The following is a 23,774-nucleotide window of genomic DNA, read 5'->3' on the forward strand; positions in this document are numbered from 1 at the left end:
TGTTTTCCTCTCTAAACATTTCTTAATCATGTGACCACACAGGAGTGTTTATCCCAGGCTCGAGAATCTTTAAAGGATTACCAGTGGGCAGCTCAAGGAGCGATATCCTTTCTCCATAACGCTGAAGCCACCTTTTTGTCAGCTCCTGGAGGGTTTCTGGACTGTACCGAGGAACAAAGACAGACCCAGCAGGCTCTAGAGGTTCTCGAAGATGGATTTCAGGCTCACATATGCCACCTTGTAGAGCTGCTCCCCCGGCAACCCTGCCTCTCGCACCCAGAGGTCGAGCAGCTCCACATCAGCATTCTCAGCCAGTTGTTGGTGGGTCGAGCGATACTGGAGGCACAGGCCCAACTCAGGCTGGAGTCCTTGCAAAGGTATTGGGTTCTGAAGTCCTGTTATTATTTGTTTTACATCTTCAAAAAAAAAAGAAGACAAAATCACCCAGGAGACATTTCTTCCAGGTGTGCAGTGAGACAGCAAAGCCACAGGAGTTGTCATGAAAACATGCAGCAGCGTCTTTCCGGGCTGGAAGCCAGACTTTCAGAATGTGCTTCAGCCCCAGTGACGTCGTACGAAAAATGTGTCACCCAACAAAAGAGTGCGACCGTAAGACCGTTTTTTTATCTATACACACTCTCTGGTATGGTTCCACGTACATCCTTGACTTTCATCTCTTCATGTAGCTACTGATGATGGAGCTCCGCAGCCTCGTCGGGAAGATAGAAGAGCTGAGAGCCGGGTGTCCGATGCAGGGCTGCGGTGTTGGTAAGGACGGGGAGCTGGGAGCCCTGTGGCGCCGCTGGTCGTCGCTGCGGCGCGGCTTCGGCCTCCTGATGGCGCACGCGGAGCAGAGGCAAGAGGAGTGGAAGGACATCACGACAAGTGTGAGTTGAACAACCTCAGACATTTCAATGCATCTACATGACACATATACAGTAATTAGGGCTGGGCAATTTTTCAAGAACACTATATACCGTGATGTAATATTCTTCATTATCGTCATAACAAAGGTTCAATTTACTGTATATGGATAAAATTTAACAACACATGCTTGTTTTGCCTCAGATATGAGTTTTTGACCATAAAAACAACACAATTAACTACCTTTCACTCAAGAGCAGAACTTTATATTTAATTATCTGTCATTGTATCACAACATTTCAAAATATGATCAAAATGAATTAAACTGAAACTTTAAATTAAACAATATTCAGGTCACACATCGTATTTTATTCTTTATATACTTGCATTTTTATTTATTTTTTTACTGAAACCACCACTTTTCTCTTATTTGTACTGCTTCTGTAAAGTTGAGTAGACAGAGTGAGCACCAAGAATTTCTTCACTGGTCATAAAGACTCTATTATGTGAAAATATGCCCTAAGGATTGAGAAGACACCACGATTTAGAGACACAGGCTGGCAATCCAGAATATAAATGACATATTATACAAAACAAATAAACCCTCTCAACGTTTTTCTCCATGTGTTTAGACACATTTAAGACATGTTCAGGACAGAAAACTAGTGTAAAGTTCATATTTAAGATTTGAATCTGTGCCTTTTTAGATACGGCAGTGTTGCAGTTATCTGGCCAGTCTTCAGGCCGAGGTGCCCGACTCCTCCACCGTGAGCTTCACTCAGGAGAAACCCCAGGAGCTTCTCGTCCAGGCTGAGATACACCAGGCCAGTCTGGAGCAGGAGCAGCAGGCCTTATCGTCCCTGGAGCATCGACTGGAGCACGCGCTGAGCTTATCCGAGTCCCAGGACCCCGTCAGTCCCGGACCCGTCGGCAAAACCCTGGTGAAGATCCAAGAGAACGTCAGGAGGTGGGATTTGTTCAATACACACGTGGGGAGAGAGTGAGTGATTACTCATTTATCATCAGAGATGCTGAGAAGATGCCGTTGTTTCCTTCGCAGCTTGAAAGAGAGAAACCTGCTGCTCGTAGCTGCCGCTCAGGAGGAGGAGAACAAAAGGCAGCAAGTCCAAGAGGAGATAGAAGAGGTGGAGAGACACATGCTCACCATTCTGCCACAGCTGGAAACCTGTTCCAACCCAAGCCAGCGACAGGTCAGGTTCTTATGTTTTAAGCTCCACAAGAAGGTAAAGCAGCTTTGGGGTGTCTAATTAGGACACGGGAGGCAGGAATTTCCTTTGAAATGAATGTTTTAAGTGTTTTAATTAAGTGTGCCTTTAAAATGGGAGGATAACGAGGACATTAAAGTTGTGCCAAACATTCTACACAATGTTATTAACAGAAAATCTTAAATCATACAACATTTCCACACTGAATACCAAAGTCAAAAACAAGTTTTTCTTTTAATGTCGGGGTAAATCCTGAGAAACATACACACTGTATTTTTTATCAGTCTCAGGATCTGTAATTAGATTGCAGAATTCAGACGGTGTGTTGAAGTCGAACCAGCAAAAATCAGCAGTACTGCACATCTATGGTCGTCCTTTCCTTTCAAATATACAGCATTCTTTCAAGTTTCAGCCTCTAACAGGAAAATACCTTAATCAAATTTGATCAGTTTAGTCGAAGGTAACACCACCACCACCCAGTTAGTATCTGTAACTCTCTGATCTCGGTCTCTCCTCTAACACTAACTCAGGAGCTCAGAGAGGATTTGTCCTCGCAGAAGACCAGACTGCAGAGCATCATGGACGAGGTTCAGAGCCGGTACGCGGAGATTCCTGATGATCTCAGCCAACGTCTCAGGGACACAGAATTTTCGCTGCAGAGAGCAGAGGAGGAGGTAAAAAGAAAAGCTCTCGTGTACGAAATCTTCATGTAAAGGAGTCTGGTCTGATCTGGTCTGGACTGTTTTTCAGCTCATGGAGGGAAGTGTCCCAGTCCGTAAACTGGCTGTTCGAGTGAGGGAGCTGGGCTCAGGTCTGGAGAAGGTGAAAGTTCTGCTGGAGCAGAAAAGTCCAACAGTCAGTGAAGCTCAAAATGTCCTCAAGGTGTGTCCACTGTGTGCATTCACACGTAAGATTTCCTGGCTAAATAAATGATAAATAAATAAAATAAGGTCTACTTGATTCTCCTCCCGTTTTCTCCAGCGCGTCTGGGACGAGCTGGACTTGTGGCACAGCCGCCTGATGCTCGTGGAGAGCGAGGTGCAGGACCTCGCCGAGGAGCTGCCGGATCAAGCACACGTCCTCATGGACCACCTCACGCAGCCGCTGCAGCTCTACCAGAACGCCTCGCAGATGGCCGAGTACCGCACGTCCTTCCTCAGCAAGGTCAGACACAACCTGTCGGACAGTATTTACACCATTGATTGAACAGAGTTCAAAAATGACATTTTTCATTCCTAATATTACCTGCCTTACCTTTCTCAGATTCCCGCCTGTCTTAAGGAGTTTGAAGACATTTCTTACAGCGCCAGCTGCTGGTTGGATGAGGCCCAGGCATGGCTCAGTGCTTGTTACTCATTCACGACAGCCAAAAGTCTCCAGAATCATGCAAAGTCCCTGCAGGTCAGTGACACAACGTATAATAAAAAAGCACCTTCTTCCGATTTATATAACTTAAATATATGTGTTTATTTATGTATCTGTTGTATTTTGCTGTTATATCAATACAAAGGTGATACTATGAATTTGTATGATACAGTTTTTTCAAATACTGGATTTTAAATTACTTACTCATCTATGTAGGTTTTTAACATGTAAACATTATTATTCTACTTATTTATTGCCACTATTTTGTACCACACAAGCCGTGAGGTGATGAGTTTCATCTTATCTCCTGACCCACAGCTGGTGCTGGACGACTCGGAGAGGATCAGGGACATGTTGCAGGACTTCAGGCCGGTGCTGGCGGAAATCTCTGCCGTGTGCGACGTCGGGGCGCAGGAGCACAGGCTGGACCAGAACGACCGAGGAGTCCACAAGATGCAGCGCCACCTCCTGGAGCCGCTGGAGCAACTCCTGCAGGCTGCTGTGGTGAGAACTCTCATATTATTTCCTTCCTAACACCTGATTCCGGTGTGGACTGATAGTTTGGACATCTATAGACGGTAGAGAGTGAGAGGAAACAATGTTGAGCACATGAAACACAATTTTATGTCCCATTTTCTCAAAGCGTCTTGCTGACAAACTTCCTTTCAGATGGTGGAGGCGATGGAGACTGAAGTGAAGACCATGGAGAGGAACATTCCCAAGATCAGATCTATTTTGTCCACCGTGGACGACTCCAGCATAACTCTGAGAGAGCATCTCCACAACCGACAGGTGATGATTTGAAACTCACATTCATCTCAATCTGTCAGTTTAAGGAGTCCAATTTAATAGAAACATATTTAACCCTTTAATTTCAGAGGGAAGCAATGTAAGATTTTAAGTGTATTCAAGACTAGATTTAAGTTAAGCATATTGTTGGAATCAATTTATATTATTTTCTGTCTTAATTTACTTCCCAAAATGAAATAAAAACACTGACATAAATGTATGTTTTGTTTTCGTGTGATCTTATGAGTTGTTATTTACTTTGATAAAACCGTTTTATCAGAGTTTTCATATTTAATATTTTACTTTACTATTTTGTAGAATTGTTTTACTGTTGCTAACAGTAAATGTGCTATCCTCATTTTATATTGAATATTGCTCTAACATAGCTCTTTTGCACAATTGACATGGGTCAAACGTGTTCTTTCTGTTTTTATTTATTTATTTATATAAATATATGAATAGAATTTCAAATTTATTTTCAGATTTTTAAATGTTGACCTTTTTATGAGACTACTTTCTATATGTGTCTATTATTATTATTTTTACATGATTTTGTTTTATTCTTTTTTCCTTATCCTTATTATTACTACTGCAGAGGGGAAAATTAACTCTTATAAATAAATGTGTTTGTGAGAAGAAAAGCTATTAAAGTGTTGTTTACATTGACTTGTATATAATCATTTCCCAGAGTCGCTTCAGAACGAGCGCTTTAATCTCCCGTCGGCGAATCGTCCTCCAAACACTTTTTAGTTGTTCAGTCGACACACGTGTTGATTCTGTCCCTGGTTTCATTTGAAAGGTGATCCTGGCCAACGTGCGGTCGATCCGGCGGACTCTGGAGGACATGGAGAGTTGCAGAGCTGAGCTCCCCCTCCCACAGGGGGCAGAAGAGAGCCTGCTGGTCTTCTCTCGAGCCAAGCAGCTCCTGCAGCCGCTGGAGGAGCTGCAGGAACTCACCCAGTGTCAAGCCTCACAGCTGGAGGTAAACACTGAATTATATGATATATCATAAACACTGAATTATATGATATATCATATGATCAATTATGATCATATGATATATGATCATAATTGATCTCAGGGACCTGAAATAGAAATGTGTGTTTTATGTCATCTGTTTGCTGTTACCCCTCAGCTGGGTTCCTGACAAAGAACTAAACCGTATTACAACACAACTTTTAAATGTTTTTTCATCAGCTTTTCTTTCATCTTTGACTCGTGCAGAACAAGATCAGGGAGGAGGGAGAGCACAGCACTGTCTCTCATTTTCCTGGAGAAATGAAGCAGTGCGACACATCCTCACTAACTCGCCAGGTAATAATAATAATAATATTATTAATACTCACAGTAATAATCGGGCACAATCAATTATCAAACACAAACTATAACAAAACCTCCAGTATGCATCGTCTTTGAAATCAAACCAGTTTAAAGCATCTTCCTTAATAAAACTCACAAATTAATTATTTACATACTAATTACACTGTGGAGAAAATTAAATGTCAGTCACCACGTCCAGGTAGTATACATTAGTATACATTAGTATACATTAGTATACATTCATTTCTTGGTAACTGACATTTATTCTGTCTCCTAAAAACACCAAAGTTCAGAATGAAATGTTGAATTTACTGTGTTTTTAAAGCAAAAGACCTTGAGTCCGTTTGTTTGTTTGTTTTTTGGGGGGAATTTTCTTACGATTTGTGCAAACAGCAAATGTGATTTTAACAGAGGGGAAAGAAAAAAAGTAAATTTTGGAAATCTGAAGGATTACGTAAAAAAAGATTTTAGGACATTGAAAGCAAACATTTGCCCCTTGGGTAAGAAGATTAATCCCATTCCCTCAAAAAAGGAACATCTTAAGCAACTAAAATGTTTACTAAATAAATGAACATGTTTTCCTCTGTTTGACTCTCATTAGTCACCAGACATTCTTCAAACCATCTTGTCTTCATTTACACAATCATATTAAGCAGTGAAAAGTACTGAAAGTCACATTTGTTATGCTCTACATTCTGTTAAGAAGATGAGATAAATACTGAACATACAATTTCTCAGATAGATACTTTCTGTAACCAAGCAACACGTATTCATCAGACAGTCGACGTCGACTTGCAGTTCTTTATTTAAATGAAAATGAAATGAAAATTATTTCTCGTCATGAAAAAAAAAAAAAGCAGGAGCCCTTTGCAGAGTCTCACTCAGAGGAAGAGGAGGAGGATGATGAGGACGACGACGAGAGTTGTCACTCGTCGTCCTCTGACACACTAACATGCAGTATTCCAGAGGTAAATCACCAACATGAGAAAACCTAATAACAGCTGAGGGAGTGCATGTGCGTGGTTTCCTCTTTCTTTGAGGTTTTGTTCCAAAATGTTGCTTATCGTTCAAAAATGACACTTAAACTGTACAAAAATTGCCTGCTAATCAAAACCACTTTGTATTTGTCTTTTAAAAATGCACATAATCAACATTTTGGAATGAAACTTCTCATTAAATTGACCTTTTTACCTCCTATTTTCCTCCTTTTCCTCATTTATTCTTCATGCATTTAAAGTGTGATTTTGCTTATTTTCTGTTGTTTGGAGGTGGATTTTTGCATGTTGAAGGCAGAGACTGATGAATCCACTTTGGAGCTGTCACAAGCAGCTGCTTCAATTGTGTATATTTTTAGGAACCTCTCCTTTTGTGTATGTGTGTGCACTGGGTTTCTTTTGCATTCATATGTTTATGCAACACACATCTTAGGACCCGGAGGACACACTCACCCGTGCAGAAGCTGCGGACGTGAAGGTAAATTATCTTGGTATTAATGTGATAAAATTGTGGCGTAATTTTTGACATGACGAGCACAAACACATCCTTTTTAAACTTCAGGCTTCCTCTGACATGGAGATGAGCTCAAACAACGCTGAAGCTCAGCTTTTGTACGTGAAACCCGGACGTGACGACATCGACTTTGCAACTAGAGATGTTGACACTGGATTAAAATCAGCCAATGTTGGCGATTTGTCCTGTCCTGAGACTCCAGCGGAGGTCCAGCACTCTGCAACTGACCCACATAAATCAGCCAAACATGAAACACTTGACCCCAAACCTCACACAGAGTCCCTCCAGGCTGCAGCTGCCATTGAAGACACGAGGCTGATCCCTGTGAGACCCATAACTCCTTTCACCGCCTCTGGAGAGTCGGCCGAGTTCATAGCGGACGGAGACGAAGACCTGGCTTTGTCCACAGCTTCACAACAAGATGTGGTAAGAAAAATACAACTGATTTACAACTTGAAGGACATTTTATTGTCAGAGATTGAATATACGACCTGTAAGTCTGTTTGTATAACAATATAATCACAAGTTTTTCGGTTTTCGTGGCCTATATGGGTTAGGGTTATTCTATATGGACTTAATGCAAGGGCCTCATTTTAGTGAGGCAGCCATCTTGTAATGACATCTTTTATGGTATGTGAAGGCCACCATAGTTTTCTTATGTAGTTTGGAAAGGGCAGGGTGAGTGGAGTGAGTCTTTGATTTGTTGCAATCTGCTGCCTCGCCATTAGGGGTCACTAATTCTTACACACTGGACCTTTTATAGTCTCTTATAATTATTTTATTTTATTTTATTTTTTATTTTATTTTAAGTATTTTAACCTTAATAAAACCCCACCTGTTTACATACATCTACGGTTGCAAAAATAAATACTTTCCAATAGAATTAAAGGGAACTTATGTGAATTAACTGGACATTTTGATATAATATATTGTATCATAATATTTGGCTAAAACAATCAGATTTAATGCAAATATAGTTAAACATCAATACTTACTGCAGGGGTATTGAGGCCACACCCCCTACATTCACTGTGCGTTCCTGCGTCACATGATGTCATTTCTAGAAACTTCCAGAAACCTGAACTATTGAAGCGACATAATTGAGCCCACTGCAAAATAGCATTTGACACGGTTTCCAAAAATGTCCAGTTAACTGTCCATAATGCCCATAATTCTCATAATTCCTATGGAAAGTTTGCTTTTTTGAATCTTCTTCAAAATTCCCAAACTGAAGTTTCTTGAAATATACTGTGAATTTTTGCCCCTCTGTGACCCTACATGTATCTAATGTGATCTTTCAGTTTGCCTTGAAAAACTCTGCTGTACAAACTCTGTTTTTGTCCCTGTTTTTTTCTTTAATGTCCATAAAACTCTCCAGGGCTTGAAGGAGCGAAGTGAAATTCAAACCAGTCATAAAAGTTTGGAGGAGAAGCCACAAGTGAAGGAGTCGTCTAAGGTGCAGTTCAGGTAACGCAAAGAAGTGGTTGAAATCTCACGAGCACACAACATACCATAGATTGAGGCTAACGCACTGTGTGTGTGTGTGTGTGTGTGTGTGTGTGTGTGTGTGTGTCCTTTGGGTGCCAGTTTGGCAGGAAGACACGATGAAGACGAGGAAGAGGAGAACCAGAGATGGAGTCGACTGCACGCCCAGATCTCCCAAACACTCACGGCGTGGAACAACGTTCAGCATCAAACGTCAACCACGTCTGAACATGAACAGGTTGGACAATGACATTATTATTGAAGATGAAATCTGTTACCACAGCAACAGGCACGCCCTTTTGACAATTTTGACAATAACTAGGCTCTATAGCAGATTATTCATTGTATATTATTATTATTGTTATTATTTTTAACCTGCTTTTGCTTTAACGCTCAAGTGCGCTTACACAGACATTTAGAAGATTTATTGGCAGGAATTGAAGATACTATTCATAAGTGTGTTTGTATAAAGTGTATAATCGCATTAAATTTAAAACTGTTTCCGTAGCCTCAGAATAATGTCGTGTTCCATTTGCATCGGTAGTCAGAACAGGGAGTGACGTCACTCCCGAGTTCACCATGTTCCATTTGGGAAATTGGGAAAAAAAAAACATGAACACAAACGTATCTTAGGTTTGCCATTGTTAGCGACACAAGCTAATAAACATGGTATTTTGCGCACATAAACAGCTTAGAATCATGTCTTCAGGTAAAAATGAGACAGTACTATCTGTACGACTGATTTAAAGTTAAATAAACGTGACAGAATTAACTAACAATGGTAAAAGTATCACATTTCGGGGTTGTCTGAGTGTCTGAGATGGAAATACGGGGTCATGCAGCCTTCCTTACACAGGAAATTCCGAGTTTTAACGACAAATTAAACGCAACATAAGCTTTTTATATGTACTTTAGGCAAGGGCCTTGCTTTACAGAGGCCGCCATCTTGTGCCACAGTGATTCTACATCATTCTTAAGCTGACACCAAGAAAACAAAGAACACAAAGAATGACATCTTCTCTGTAGATGTCACTAATTCTTACACACGGGTCTTTTACGATGACAATAAATGAGTCCTGTCGTTTTGTGCTTGTTGTTCCCTCATTCTTTCCTTCACCCACTGTGATCTTCATCTAACTTTTTCCTTAGGTTCCAGAAAAGGAGCCGCTGTCAAGCAGATGTGCTTCCTCTGTTCTCCAGCAGACACAGGAGTCCATCACCGCGCTGAGACAAATAGTACGTACTCCAGAGACAAAATGACAAACTCACATGGATCCATGAGTTTAACAAATGGCTCAAAGGGGGTTTTAATTGGACCAAGTGTAGTCTTGTCATGTACGGACAAACACATATAAACCCTACTCAGAAATACTGAATCATATTAAAAATGGAAAATCTCTGCTCTGCTCCTGCTGTAAGACTCGCTGCCAGTTTAAGTGAAGCAAGATTCAAGATGTTCTTAAATCAGATCACCGCAGGAAAACAGATTTCTCTCACCCTTGAGAGTCCTGCTCCTGAGTGATAGTGACGACCGCGCGCTTGATGTTTTCCAGCTGAAGTCGGCAGATGGTTCCGATCCAGAGGCGAAGGAGAAGTTGTACGAGGCTCTGCAGAAGGTTCTCTTCTGTCTGGACACTGGGACTGACCTTCTGTCAACTCCAGATGGCGCTGGTGAAGACGAACTCCAGCTGAGGCTGATGCAGCAGGAGGTGACCGACCACAACACTGCTAAAAAGCACATGCTATACGTGGATAAATATCGACTGCATTAGTAAATATAAAGGAATTATTTTAATGTATATTATTATATTTAATTAATTTAATATAAATTAATTTATATTTAATTAATTTTATTTTAACAAGGTAATGTAACGGGAAGAATAGAAACTACACCGCAGTCAGCACTGAGACTGAACAGAAATCCGCATAAACATTCTAATAAAATGGTAAAATCACTGCAGCCAAAGTTCATGTCGTCACTACATCTAAACTAAGGCGCGTAGAATTTATCGCACATTGTCTTGAAAGTGCAAACCTTATGCCAGTCTCTAACTTGGTGTGAGAATTCCTGTAAAAATTATATACTATGGAATATAGTGCACACCGATGAGTTAGAATTGTTTAACTGAGCTTTATTCCCTTATTCATCTATTATAACCTTATATTGTTTTACCACTTTTTTTATGTCACTTTTAATCTGTTTACACCCAATTTCCATTTATTTTTTAAACAATATTTTACCCCTTTTCTGTCAGAATCTTTACCGAATGTTAACTTACATTGTATAAAATATCTACTTTTCCGTTTTTAAAAGCCACATGACAGAGGTAAATGAGTAAAAAGGCCCCAACTTAAATGATAAAATAAAGATTCAGTTATAGGCAGATTCAAAATGATATCAATAAATAAAATGTGTGAAGTAGTAAAAGAAAATAAAAGGTTAAATAAACGAATAAAGTTCAGTTAAAAGCCAGACGAAGATGGTTTAAAGGTAAAAAAAAATGCACAAGCTTTAATAATAGTATTAATAAAGTGATGGATTCAAATTTAAGAGCGGATAAAACCGGGGTAAAATATTGTTTAAAACACTTAAATGTAAAGAAAAGGTTGAATGAGACAAATAAATGAATAGTAACAAGTGTAAATAACACAATTATACATTCAAATGTAAGAGAGAATGTTAGGATGTTCTTTATCTCTCTGTGGTTCCACATGTGTGTGTGCAGTGTGTATCAGCGGAGTTGGCGACTCTGGCCGACCTGTTGAAGACGGTGGAATCTGAAACCAGGCGTGAGGATCCAGACTCCCTCCACGGTTTGACCTGCCTGCAGGATTGTCTCTGTAGAGTCCAGCTGCTCTTCACCTCATCCATCAACCGCCTCACTCCACGTCTGGGCTTCAAACACCGACCTCAGGTTTGACCTCAAGCTTTCTCGCGGTTCGCACCGCCCCCAAAAACGCCACGGCGGGATTTTTCCCCCGTATTTTATTTTGTATCCACAAACGCAGTCTTAATCGACATCTAACAACAAATAAGTTGGCCACATTTACATCAGTACATGTTAGAAGGACTTAATACTTTTGCTTTTCTACCATAAAGAGGTAAATAATGTAGTTTGTACCTTACAGGCGCAGGTATGGGTTATATTTCTGTTTAAAAACATATAAATAAAATATATTTAGTTATAAAATAACTAAACTAAAACAGGATTAAGCACAAATTAGGATATGTAGCATCATATTTATCATGAAATTATTCCTGTATAGCAAAATGTCCACCACTAATTGAATGAAAGGGTTTTTATTTTTCATTTTCCTCACATAGTTCTTCAACCAGCTGTGTATCCTGGACGAGTTTGAAGTGCGACAGAGCGAAACCTTCCCAAATCTAAAGGATGCACCTGATCTGGAGGTAATGCACACTCATCTTTTATAAGTATGTGTTTATTTCTTTCTTTATTTATGAATTTATACATTTAGAAATGTCCGGAATTTCTTCACTGTGTGAATGATTGATTACTAATCTGGTGACGGAGCCGTAATTCATGATCAGGTCATAAAGCTGACCTATACTAAATAATTGAAAAGTAATTAATTACAGACCGATAGCAAAGTGTTTGTTTTTTCACCTCCATTACAGTCGAGGTGGAAACATGATACAGGAGTCTGTGTTCTCTAAAGTTAATGGTATTCTCCTTAAACCCTCTGCTCCCCCCGGACGTCTCAGCGGTGCGTCCTGGGCAGACATCTGAGGCAGAGTCCGGGGGAGAGAGCCAAGCTGCAGCAAGCATCCCGGGCCTCGCTTCAGGGGATAACTCACCTCCTGGAAGTGGGCGAGGAATTCATAAAAGAGAGGCAGATGAGCCAGGTTCACAGCCTCGGCCAACTTCAAGCCGCTCTCTGCAGACACAAGGTATCTCACTGTGCTCTCAGCGAGTTCTTCAGCAGCCGGGCTGAAGAAACCCCAGATTTAAGTCAGGCCCTTTCTCCAAAGTGTGTAAGAGCCTCTTGATGCTTTTCAAAGAGAGAACTCTCTCTAAAAACAACCTCAAACCACTAATCAATAGACCTAACATGGATGTATTCAGACCTCACCTACGTCTCCTGCTTCATTTCGATCCACCTTCACTGTTTATTTTGTCTACTTTTGAGATTATCTCTTCTCACTCCTGTCATTAATCTGGCCTCTCGTGATTTCCAGAAGCTCCGGCAGGTCCTCGGGTCTCAGTTGGCTTTTGTGCAGTGTCTGTTCCGGCGTGAGCCAGAAGTGCTCAGGTGTCAGGAGGATGAGAGGCTGCAGCTGGAAGTCCGGGCCAAAGCTTTGCAGCAACAGGCTCTGGGACAGGACGTGGCTTCTCAAAGGAGGCTGCAGGTTTGTAGTGCACATTTGCTCAAGGCCATGAAAACCCCACACTCACAACAAATGAAGAAGACTTCTGGTGCAGGGTCCTCTGTAGTCTTGTGATGTGACAATGAACGTGTGTGTGTGTGGGGGGGGTTTCTGTGTGGGCCTCGTGCAGGAGTGGACGCTGTGGGACGACCACTGCGGTCGAGTGGGTCGGGCGCTGGATGAGTTTGAAGCCTTCATCAGCAGCGGGGAACCAGAGGGAGACGATGAGGAGTCTGTGGTTCAGCACAGACTGGAAACCTGCCAGGTTAGGCTTTTCCCTCACCTTATTCTGTCTTTCTTTTCATACTTGAATTAATGAAGCTGCATTTTACTCTTAGTAAGCGTCGCATTATAACACTCTGAGGTGTGAGCTCTTAGCTCAGATGTGTGAAATGTCTTGATCTTGATCTTTTCTGCCAATAAAACCCCTACAATATACAGGTTTTTAATTATCTGACGATTATTATTATTATTATTGTTATTATCTGCTCTACTCTTGTGTCTACTCTCTCATTTGTTAATCAAATTGCTTTTTTTTTCAGCTGTGCAGAAACTCGGGAAAACGATTTTGTGCGTTTTATTTATTTATTACATTCATTTGCTTGTTCCTCTTATCATTTGCTACTTTACTCCAAACACTCCTCATAATGATGCTACTTTAATCTGAGCAAAAACGTTCATACGTAGGTTTAACTATGATTTGATGGGCTCATTTTTTATCTGAGGAACTGACAAATTTGAGGGTTTTTTTTTAGAGCAAAACCCAACATTTTTACAGCAAAAAAATGCCACTGTAGTGCATTAAAACATGTTTACATGTGCAAACAAAGTGTGTACATGTTTTTACATGTACAGTATATCACGTGATGAGGTTCACGCCGAGGACAAGAGCGAGCGAGTGAGTGTTTTGGTTCAGACGTCAGGTGTTGACAGATTAATAGAGACACAGTCCTGAATTACTGTGTTGTCCGATTCATCTCTTTACAAGTTCCTGTCTGTTTGTCAGACACACACACACAAGTTTATGCAGCTGTTCTTCTTAGGACACTGCATTGACAGCTTTAAAACAAATTGTTAGCCCAAAGCTTAACCATAACCAATTAAAGCCACAGTTTAAATCTGAAATCGGAGCTCTAAACTTAAACAGTTCCTCACAAATGAGGTTCTGCCTCACTGGGACCAGGTTTTTGTCTCCATGACGGCTTCTGGTCCTGACAAGTTCAGTGTGTATGCCAGAAATACGTCCTAAATAAGTAACAAATGCAAAATAAAATAAAAAATAGCAGCAACAATCTCTTTATTTTCGGACCATTCCTGATGTTTCTGAGAGTGTTTTTGCTTTTTTTGGAGTTGTTGTTGTTTTGTCAATCTTGCCCAGTACACAGTGTTTTTTAAGATTGGATGAGATCTGGTGAGGCTGTGGAATATTATGCTCAAACCCTCAGTTATCAGCAAAACACACTTGTTTTTTATTCTGAATCCCACCCCTCATCTCTCAGCAAACCCTGGTGCAGTTGGACGAGAGTCGAGCTGCCGTAGGTTTCCTCCTGGATCGGTGCAGACTGCTGCAGACCGAGCCCGCGTCGTTTGCTGCCTCGCTCGTCCAGACAGGAGGCGCTGTGGAGCTGCGGTGGGCGAATGCCCTGAGGCGCGCCGAGCAAGAGATTCAGCGCTGCAGAGACATCCAGGACGTTGGGTCCAGGTGGGACAGACTCAGAAAATAGCCTGCAAAAACACATTATAGAGCTTGAGAAGCCTGTTATGTTCTAGTGTGGGCCAGACAGGCGGACAGGCAGGTGTAATTACTGCCTGACCAGTCTGTCAAATGTCTGGAACAACCACGTCAGCTTTTTGTTTTTTTTTCATGGATACAAAATAGAAAATGTCAAACCAAAGAGTTTTGTTTACTCCAGGGCCAAACCTTTTAACGGCTATAAAGAACACCAAACTAAAAGTGCCATGTCCGGAAGACATGCTGAGTCTTTTTCATCATCATCATCATTATTATTACTATTTTATTTGTACGAGTGATGACGTCCACCACAACCATGGTTCAATGCTGTAATTAGTAATGACTGCTCCGATCACCTGTGGTTTCCTCTCATTCTATTCACATGCAAATACACGTTCGCTGATGATTATATCAATTATTGGTATTTAAACCTTCCAGAAACATTAGAATATTTTTATGTCACCAAATCTGAATCAGTGTGAAAAAAGAGATTCTCTAGTTTACAGCAACACTAGAACATGCTTATACTGATGTATAATAATATTAATACATCATGGTATCATGGTTGTTCTATTTCTTCTCCTTCATCTTGTTCTACTTCTTCTCTTTCTCCTACTTCTTCTCCATCTTGATCTTGTTCTACTTATACTATTTCTTTGCCGTCTACTTCTTCTCCTTCATCTTGTTCTACTTCTATTTCTTCTACTTCTATGCCTTCTACGTATTCTCCTTCATCTTGTTCTACTTCTTTATCTTTGCCTTCTACTTCCTCTCCTGCATCTTGTTCTACTTCTTCTATTTCTTCTACTTCTTCTATTTCTTCTACTTCTCCTTCGTCTTGTTCTACTTCTATTTCTTCTACTTTTTGTCCTTCAGCTTCTTCTACTTTTATTTCTTCTACTTCTATGCCTGCTACTTCTTCCTCTTCATCTTGTTCTGCTTCTATTTCTTCTATTTCTTTGCCGTCTACTTCTTCTCCTTCATCTTGTTCTATTTCTATTTCTTCTACTTCTATGTCTTCTACGTATTCTCCTTCATCTTATTCTACTTCTTTATCTTTGCCTTCCACTTCTTCTCCTTCATCTTGTTCTGCTTCTTCTACTTCTTCTCCTTCTACTTCTATTTCTTCTACGTCTACATCCCCCACAATTCATTCATCAAAATGTGCCATTCGACCAAGAATGATGCTAACCCTTTCTGAGTAACCGCGATGAAGGACGTAGCAGTTCAGCATCATCCTTCAGCTCTTCAAACGTCTTTGTAGAATCACAAATTCATCAAATAACCTTTATTTACTACCTCTGATCAAAAAGAGTAAAATTTGTAACCTCTAATCCAACTACTGATTCAATAAGACAAAGTTTTCCAGTCACTAACAATGTTCAGATAAATCAGTTCTTCCTTTAATAACCATGTAGACAGAGCAAATAACACTTGCCACTCATCTATAATCTTGTTATCTTATTATTGGCTCCAGACCTCAGCGGTTACTTCACTCAGCGTCTGAAGGAGCAGTCGTGTTCTGCTCCACTGCGTCACCCTCGTCTTCTCTCATCCTCCCCACAGATTCCACACAGACTTCGCCTCGGTCAGTAATTGGCTGGCCGGTGCCAACGAGCGCTTGAAGTCTTGGTCAAACCCGGACCAGGAGTGTGTCCACAACAGTGTCATCGAGCTGCTGGTACGACTCCAGTGTTGAATTATTGTCTTACTATACGGCAGAAACATGGGAAATCAGAGAAACGTAACGTCAGAACACACTTTGTGATGGTATGATCAACCAAAATAAAAGCTCACGCAGCTGGGCATCTTTGTCTCCATCGTCCAGGACTTCTCCATGGAGGTGGAAGCCATGTCTGTGCAGAGAGCAGCTGTTTCCACTGAAGCCACTCAGCTGATCCACCTGAGGGAAGCCGACAGTCCCGTGAGAGCTCAGGTCACTCAGCTGGATGTCAACTGGAGCCAGCTGACCTCTGACCTGTCCAAGACACAAGAGCAGATTCACAAGGTGCTTTTTAAAACATGATTTTCAGAAGTTCTTTATTTCTTCAACCTCTGCTCACATGATCAATTTCAAAGATGGTGGCTGTTCTTCAAGAGTAAAACCAGTCTAAGATAGAGTGGGGTTTTTCGATTCCATCATGATGTCACGCATGACAATCTGAACGCCCATTTTTGAAACCTTCAGAACCTGCAACCTGATGCCAGTTGTCAATCACGCTCACATGTTCCATACTTTATGGTCAATTTTCATTTTAAATGTGAACATAATCTATAAAATTGACTTATTTTCCTATGGAACGAGACCCAAAACTAGTGATTAAGACCATTAACTCCTCAGGAAATTTTTTACTGTCATTATAAATCAAGTAAGAAGTAGAACTAGAAATCATACTTAATATTTCAATCTTTTTTTTAATCTAATGTGAGCATTAAAGCCCTCAGTTTACAAGTAAATAATAAAAACATTAATGTACATCTTAATTCAATATGGTAATATCTTTCTTTACCCTCTTTGTTGAGTATTAACAAGCAGAATATGACAATATTTGAACAAATATCACTGGAATTAAACATTTATTCAACACAACTTCTTTTACACATGCGTTTGTTTTTTAATTATTAATGATGTTTCAATTCAATAAAAAGGAAAAAGAAGTAACGGACGATTAAATCCAAAGGAAGGCAACATTAAGGATGTCAACTGCCATGAAACACCACCAATAATCAAATAAAATAAATGAAAATGTATTAACAATCGTGTCAAATGACAAGAAATAAATAGTTTCTGGTTTCACCATTTAGCAGATAATTACTTTTTCTTTAAATTCACAGGTATTAGCAGCTCTTTATAGTGGTTTGAGCTGCTCTATTAGTCAATGATTTTCTCACTATCTTGTCTTAAATAAACGGTTGTGGTCAGGATTAACACACACACACACACACTGGTGGTGGGGCCAGTCAGTATGTACTAGGGTTTTTTTTTTTTTCCTCCAAATTTCAACCACATGCTTCATTAACTTTCCATTTCCCCCAATGAATTAACATATAATGGTCCAAATTCCATGAAAGTGCTGTTGTTTTTCAAAAAATAATGAGACACTGAGAAATAAAGGGGAGTACACGCGTCACCACAGCCCAGCTGAAATTAGTTTCTGCGATGATTGAGGACAGGGAGGATTTTTTAAAAGCAGGAGTAGGACACTTCATTTTCTGCAGCGATTTATCACCAGCAAATGGAAATGGATTTAAACTCGTAAAAAAACAGAAAAAAAAAAAAAAGATTTCAGTGTCTTACATGCAATCACCTTAGTTACAAGACGGATGATTCACTAATCAAATTACCTGGTCAAATAAGTTGAATAAGTAAAATTAGAAAAACAATCAAATTTGTTTGATTGGTTTGATTTAACTCTTTTTTTTCTCTGTTTTTTTTAGCAACTGCTGGCTCGGTGGCCGCAGGTGGAGCTGCTCTCCGACCTGGAGACGTGGATGAAGAAGCTGCAGGCTTCGCTTAGCCGAGAGAAAGAAAATGATCTCAAGATTAAAGATGCTGCTCAGATCAATGAGGTCCTGCACCATTATCAGGTACCTGAACTATTCTCATCTCTCCACTTCACACTTATTATTTTTAACTCAGGGACTTTTATTCTGAAGGACTCTGAAGTTCATGATGTCGTTCTGAAACCACCTCGCTCTTTCTCTTTTAATAATAATAACGCTTTTTATTTGTAAGTGCTTTTCAAGCACTCAAGATCGTTTTTACGTTTTCATATATAAGAAGATAAATCACTCAAAAGTTAAGATAAGAAACAGACAAATTAAAAAGCTGAAGATAGAAAAGTTAAGATACAATAACAACGGACAAATTCCGATGCAAAATACAGAAAAACATGGCTGATGTGATTGTGGGGCAATGGTCATGTAGACTAGTCTGAATAAGTGAGGTTTAGCCTTCATACAGCAGCAGAAAACACTAAGAATTGGCCATGAAAAGTTTCAGAAGTGGATTTCACCCCACTACAGTATATGCCTGCATGTGCCAATTATAGCTGCTGCTGTTTCCTCCACCTTGCAGCTCCAAATTTCCCGGATACAGTCTGGACAAGTAACGCAACATTAAAAGACAGAAATACAAGTACTTTTATCAAAGTAACCTAGAAAAAACATCAGAAAACACATCTGTGTTAAGTGAGAAAGTCCACAGAGGGTGATGGAGGTTCCATATGAGAATGTTAAGCTAAAATTCAAGTTATTCTGGTTAGATGTCTCCTTATGTCTGTTGTACTAGATTTATGCATCACAAGGTACAAAAGCAGTCAGATACAACACAGAGAAGAAAACCAAGAGAAACTTAATCTAGCCGAGGTGAAGAATTTCATATTCAACACAATTTTTAAAAGTAAAGGACCTCGCTTCTCTGTCACCTCCTTTTTCCAGGAGTTAAAGGCAGGCACTGTCAGTGGGCAGCTCCTCCTTGATTTCCTGTGCCAGTCTGGGCCTCAGGCAGCAGCAGTGGACGTCCAGGTTCTACAGTCTGAGCGTACGGTGTTTGCAGAGGAACTTGGCGCTCTCAGACTTCAGTGGCTTCACCTGCAGCGAGAGCTGGACAGCCAGGTCAGTGTCTCAGCTATCAGATGAGAATATACAGTACCATGTATCACACCGGCGTGAAGCATGGCTGCCCCGAAACTTTTCCACTGCAGGGCCACAAAGAAAACACCTTGGTGTGGTTGTACTGTATATTGTTGTTTTATCATGTATTAAGTTAAAATTCCTTAAATTAATATATTTTTTACAGCTTAACATAGTTAAATTACATATTTACATTCTCTGTTTCTGCCACAAAGCATTATTTTTTGTCAGCTGCCTCCACGTAGTTAAATATCCACTTTTAAACTCCAGGTAATTATTATTTACTTTAAAAACAAAAGCCTGGCAGACCACATGCCAGGAAGTAATATGATTCTATTTATGCCAGCAGCGATGGCAACTTCCTGTTTATCTTATCTGTCGTTTGTGCTCATGAATGAGCTGCTCTCTGGCTTTCCCCCTCAGATTCAAGGGGCCGAGCAGATGCGTCACACCTGTGCGGTCAGAGAGAGGAAGCTAAATCGTCTCCGTGGTTGGGTGACGCAGCAGAAAAAGCAGCTGAGTCAGTGGAAACAACCCATGAGTCAAAGTGTGGCTCGCCGGGCTCTGGAAGAGTGGGAGGTAGAGTGACGGAAACAAACACAGCGGGTGTACGTTTGTGCGCCGTACTGTGCGTCCTCGCGTATGAGATGGTTTGTCTGTTTCCTCCCGCAGACGTCTGCAGACAGAGTGAAGGAGGTGGCTGCAGCCCTGCAGGAGCTGAAAGCCTCTCGAGTGTGTGGCGAACAGGAAGAGGAGCGTCCTTGTGACATCACTTTCTCAAACCAGGCAGAGAGTGTTTGTGATGCCTGTGAGGATCTTAGACAACAGGTAAACATGAAATAAGCAGATTGTGGCTACATTTAACAGCCACTTTTAGCCCTAATGATCAATATGTATAATTTTACATGATCGATGGCTCAAATAAATGAAGCTCTCGTCTTGTCCTGCTGACAAATCACCCAAATAGGCTTTGAAACATTTGTAGAGCCGCAGAGAAGTGCTCTTTATTGCTCTTTTGATTTTACAGCCTCCCTCACTTTTACTGCACTCTTCTTTTCTGTCGTCTCTTTCCAGCTGCTGCAATATGCTTTTTTTTTTCTTTTTTTTTTAACAAGGCAAAAAAAATCCACCATAAATCCACCGTCAGCTCGTTAACGAGCACTAAACGGCATGAAGGGAAAATGTTCTATTTGGTGAATCTATGAGGAAAACGAGCACGATAAAGACTGATGCAGTTCTCGTTTTTCCTTTTCTTCAAAATATATAACATACAATCTGAAGGTTACCGGGAATATTGCACTGTTATATATTCAGAAACTGCATTTTAAACTCAGAATGAAAGGATTTGAGGTGGATTTCCTTAGATGTCATTGTTTTTATTTGAACTAGTTAGAAACTTCTCTTGTCCTAAATGTCTGTAACATGGTGTTTAATTTGTGCTGCTGTCTTAAATTGAATGTGACTTTTTTACAGGTTAAATAAAGGTTGAACTAAATATGGCTCAGGATACATATAGTATGTTGCTCGGCAGTATAAAGTGTCTGATTTTGTTACCAATACTCTAACCTTTACCTTTCAAAAATACTGAATATGCTCTTGTTCCTTTCAAATGTCATGTGCAGATGGAAGTTGTGAGACCAGCGCTACAACACACACTCGAGAAGTGGCGCCGTTTTGAGCGAGATCTGAGTGAAGTTACTCTGAACGCCACTGAGGTTCTCTGTGCTCTGCGGCATCAGCGAGCTACACTCTTCTCACTGAAGCAGGCAGAAGGAAACATGGAGCTCCTCCAGGTGAGCAGAAGCACTGGCCGTTTCTCAATATCCATACTTGTGCGTACTTGCGTACTCCCGTACTTGTGAAAACGTCATCAGCCTCAGTCCAAGTGCTGTTCCAATTCTCAAGTAAGCGAACAGCGAGGACGGTTCTCAAACCCGGAAGTGTTCTCGCTCCGCCCATGTTTACCAAGTATGCATCGGAGGTGACTTAAGCGTACTTGGGATGGCCATGTATCCCAGAATACATTTCGGCGGAGCATAGCAGCAGATAATAGAAATATAAATCTGAAATAAATATTTTTCTGTGTCCCGGAACAAAGTTTTAAGATCATTTGAGGCGAGAAATTAGTCATTTATAATTCAAATATGTGGTTTGTGTATGAAGATATGACGTATTTATAGTTTGGCAGCGACGTTTGTCGGAGGTGATCAGCTCCGCCTCTGTGGGCGCTCGGCGCTCACTGTGCCCGGCACAGAGCAGCGTTACCTCGGCCTGTCCTGATGAAATGATCCGCTGGCTCAGACGCTGTCATTACATGCTCGGTGTGATCCATAGATTTGTTGTTGACGTGTTATTTTGATTTTAATGGAGACGTTTTGACCTGACGTTTTGAAAGTTTGTATATATCATTAATTTTTTTTAAATTTCAACTTTCAAAGTTAGATTTATATTAAATTCGCACGGTCATTGTATCTGTACTTAAATATAATATGTAAATATTAGCTATGTAGAGTAGTATATATTTGTTCACGTCATATATATATATATATATATACTACTCTACAATGCTGTAATATATCTATTTTCCACATTGTATTATTTGTATTATATATTTTAATAGAAATAAATTGATAAATGAAGTTAAATATTTAAAATGTGAAAATAATAACAACATGTATATGCATTTATTAAAAGTATTTCATATGTTCATTGATCAACACTGTAGGTGGCGGTAATGAGGCTGCAGCACTTGGCGCCAGCCACCATTCAAACAGCAGAACAATACATACATACTTGCATACTTGAGTATTGAGAAACAACCACATACTTGTGTACTCCCGTACTTGGCAAGTATATACTCCCAGCTTACTTCTCAAGTATATACTTCCCAAGTAAGCAAGTACATACTTGCTAACTTGAGTATTGAGAAACGGCCACTGTGTCTTGAACGAAGGCTTTACGGTTACAATAAGGAATAATCATAGCTTGTATTTTATAATAGTGATCGTTGCTGGTTTATATTTTTTTGGTCATTTTGATACAAAACCATTGTTTTGATAATATAAAGAAAAACGCTTATTCATATACTTTTTTTGTAACATGATGTCTGTTTATTGGTAAGGAGAGTTTTAAGATTTTTCTTTTACAGGGTTCCGATAATGATGTTTTGTAAGACACTTAAACGTTGCAATACGTTGTTATTTGCTTTTTGGACCAAGCTTAAAAGCCCCTCACATAGATATGGTGGAATAAGTGCTTTATATGAATCTCAAGTTTCTACGGTGCTACAGTGAGTTTTGGGGAAGTCAATTTTTCAGAGAGGTTATATTATAAGAGGGGTGACTTTCTTTGCACAGGAACTCCAGAGGAAGGCAGAGAAAGGAGAAGAGCTTTGGCCAGCTGTGGAAAAGTCACTCCACAGTCTGGTGAAGACTCTTCATGGTGGAACAGCACGGGTGTTAAGTGACCAACTGGAAGGAGAGCAGAAACGGTTAGTTAACACAATAAATCAGTGTTTTAAATTAAAACAAAGGTGAATGAAAAAAGGGACAAGATCACTGTCAAACAACTAAAATACATGATGTCCTGTGGCTGTGTCAGGTGGAAGGACATAACACAGGAGCTGAATGACGAACAGGTGAAGACGGGAGAGACGGTTTCTCTGTGGCAGGAGTACAGTCGTCTCTCTGAGAGCTCCTCCCTTCACCTGAAGCACCTGAGACTTCAGTGGGAGGAGCTTCTGGATTCTTCACAGTCACCTGAACATGACAAGCAGACTGTCGTTGACGCAGTGGAGGTGAGTTCATGGGGGCTCCAAATCCAAATTTTGCTGTAGTAAAGTCACTAGGGTAGTTTTAGAAGCCAAACTCCTATGATCCAAAAATGTGTGCATATTAGGCAACATTTACAGCCTGTTTCCTGTTCTACAACAGTTAAACTGTTAAAACAAATAATTTCCATGAGATCCCGTGTAAATGAATTGCAACTCTATTTTAGGCATGTTATTTTGAACGTGTAAACACAAATCTAAATAGAAGTGGAGAAGACGAACAGAAGAGAAGAGACTTTTGCGGTGAGGCTGCAGTACCACTGATGGAGGAAGAGGGAGACAGAGAGCAGGACTTTAGCTAAAGCAGCTCTGTGTTTGTGTACAGAATGCCGTTGAAATATTCAGTACAAACATTGACAAATCTTGACATTCAGCTGCTTTGGTCCTCACCCAAGTGTCTAAATGTGTATGTGCGCAGTCTGACCACTAGATCTTTTTCTAGCACCTTTGTAAAGAAAGTGAAACCTCAGTAATTTGATTTACTTCAAAAGATAATGGGTTCTTCCTTGGCCTTTACCTCACTTCTCCAACATAGTTAGTAGGAAATTAATTAAGCAATTAATTCATGGCAGACATTATGCTGATGCGTGTTTATTTATTCCTTTAAAAATGAGTAGAACATTCAATGTG

The 23,774-nt window shown here is 40.3% G+C and overlaps 1 protein-coding gene across 5 annotated transcripts in view; it reads left to right on the forward strand.

Moving 5' to 3' along the window:
• LOC122783945 (nesprin-2) overlaps nt 1–23,774 on the forward strand; it is a 70,758-nt gene that overhangs the window by 16,993 nt on the left and 29,991 nt on the right. For 2 of the 5 annotated variants that reach the window (XM_044048923.1, XM_044048924.1), the window contains exons 19-53: nt 43–377; nt 465–609; nt 687–887; nt 1,572–1,831; nt 1,925–2,075; nt 2,621–2,764; nt 2,841–2,972; nt 3,072–3,254; nt 3,354–3,491; nt 3,774–3,959; nt 4,125–4,247; nt 5,044–5,226; nt 5,469–5,558; nt 6,422–6,532; nt 6,993–7,037; nt 7,122–7,499; nt 8,452–8,540; nt 8,661–8,796; nt 9,708–9,794; nt 10,112–10,267; nt 11,285–11,473; nt 11,884–11,970; nt 12,286–12,471; nt 12,760–12,930; nt 13,079–13,213; nt 14,448–14,650; nt 16,247–16,361; nt 16,509–16,688; nt 18,119–18,268; nt 19,121–19,297; nt 19,739–19,894; nt 19,988–20,143; nt 20,938–21,108; nt 22,672–22,805; nt 22,916–23,111. In XM_044048923.1, the coding sequence (XP_043904858.1) occupies nt 43–377; nt 465–609; nt 687–887; nt 1,572–1,831; nt 1,925–2,075; nt 2,621–2,764; nt 2,841–2,972; nt 3,072–3,254; nt 3,354–3,491; nt 3,774–3,959; nt 4,125–4,247; nt 5,044–5,226; nt 5,469–5,558; nt 6,422–6,532; nt 6,993–7,037; nt 7,122–7,499; nt 8,452–8,540; nt 8,661–8,796; nt 9,708–9,794; nt 10,112–10,267; nt 11,285–11,473; nt 11,884–11,970; nt 12,286–12,471; nt 12,760–12,930; nt 13,079–13,213; nt 14,448–14,650; nt 16,247–16,361; nt 16,509–16,688; nt 18,119–18,268; nt 19,121–19,297; nt 19,739–19,894; nt 19,988–20,143; nt 20,938–21,108; nt 22,672–22,805; nt 22,916–23,111 (5,679 nt within the window). The remainder of the gene's footprint in view (nt 1–42; nt 378–464; nt 610–686; nt 888–1,571; nt 1,832–1,924; nt 2,076–2,620; nt 2,765–2,840; nt 2,973–3,071; nt 3,255–3,353; nt 3,492–3,773; nt 3,960–4,124; nt 4,248–5,043; nt 5,227–5,468; nt 5,559–6,421; nt 6,533–6,992; nt 7,038–7,121; nt 7,500–8,451; nt 8,541–8,660; nt 8,797–9,707; nt 9,795–10,111; nt 10,268–11,284; nt 11,474–11,883; nt 11,971–12,285; nt 12,472–12,759; nt 12,931–13,078; nt 13,214–14,447; nt 14,651–16,246; nt 16,362–16,508; nt 16,689–18,118; nt 18,269–19,120; nt 19,298–19,738; nt 19,895–19,987; nt 20,144–20,937; nt 21,109–22,671; nt 22,806–22,915; nt 23,112–23,774) is intronic. The other 3 variants (XM_044048922.1, XM_044048920.1, XM_044048925.1) reach the window with 3 other exon arrangements.

The sequence above is a fragment of the Solea senegalensis genome, linkage group LG17 (assembly GCF_019176455.1).
Source record: "Solea senegalensis isolate Sse05_10M linkage group LG17, IFAPA_SoseM_1, whole genome shotgun sequence".
NCBI classification, from domain to species: Eukaryota; Metazoa; Chordata; class Actinopteri; order Pleuronectiformes; family Soleidae; genus Solea; species Solea senegalensis.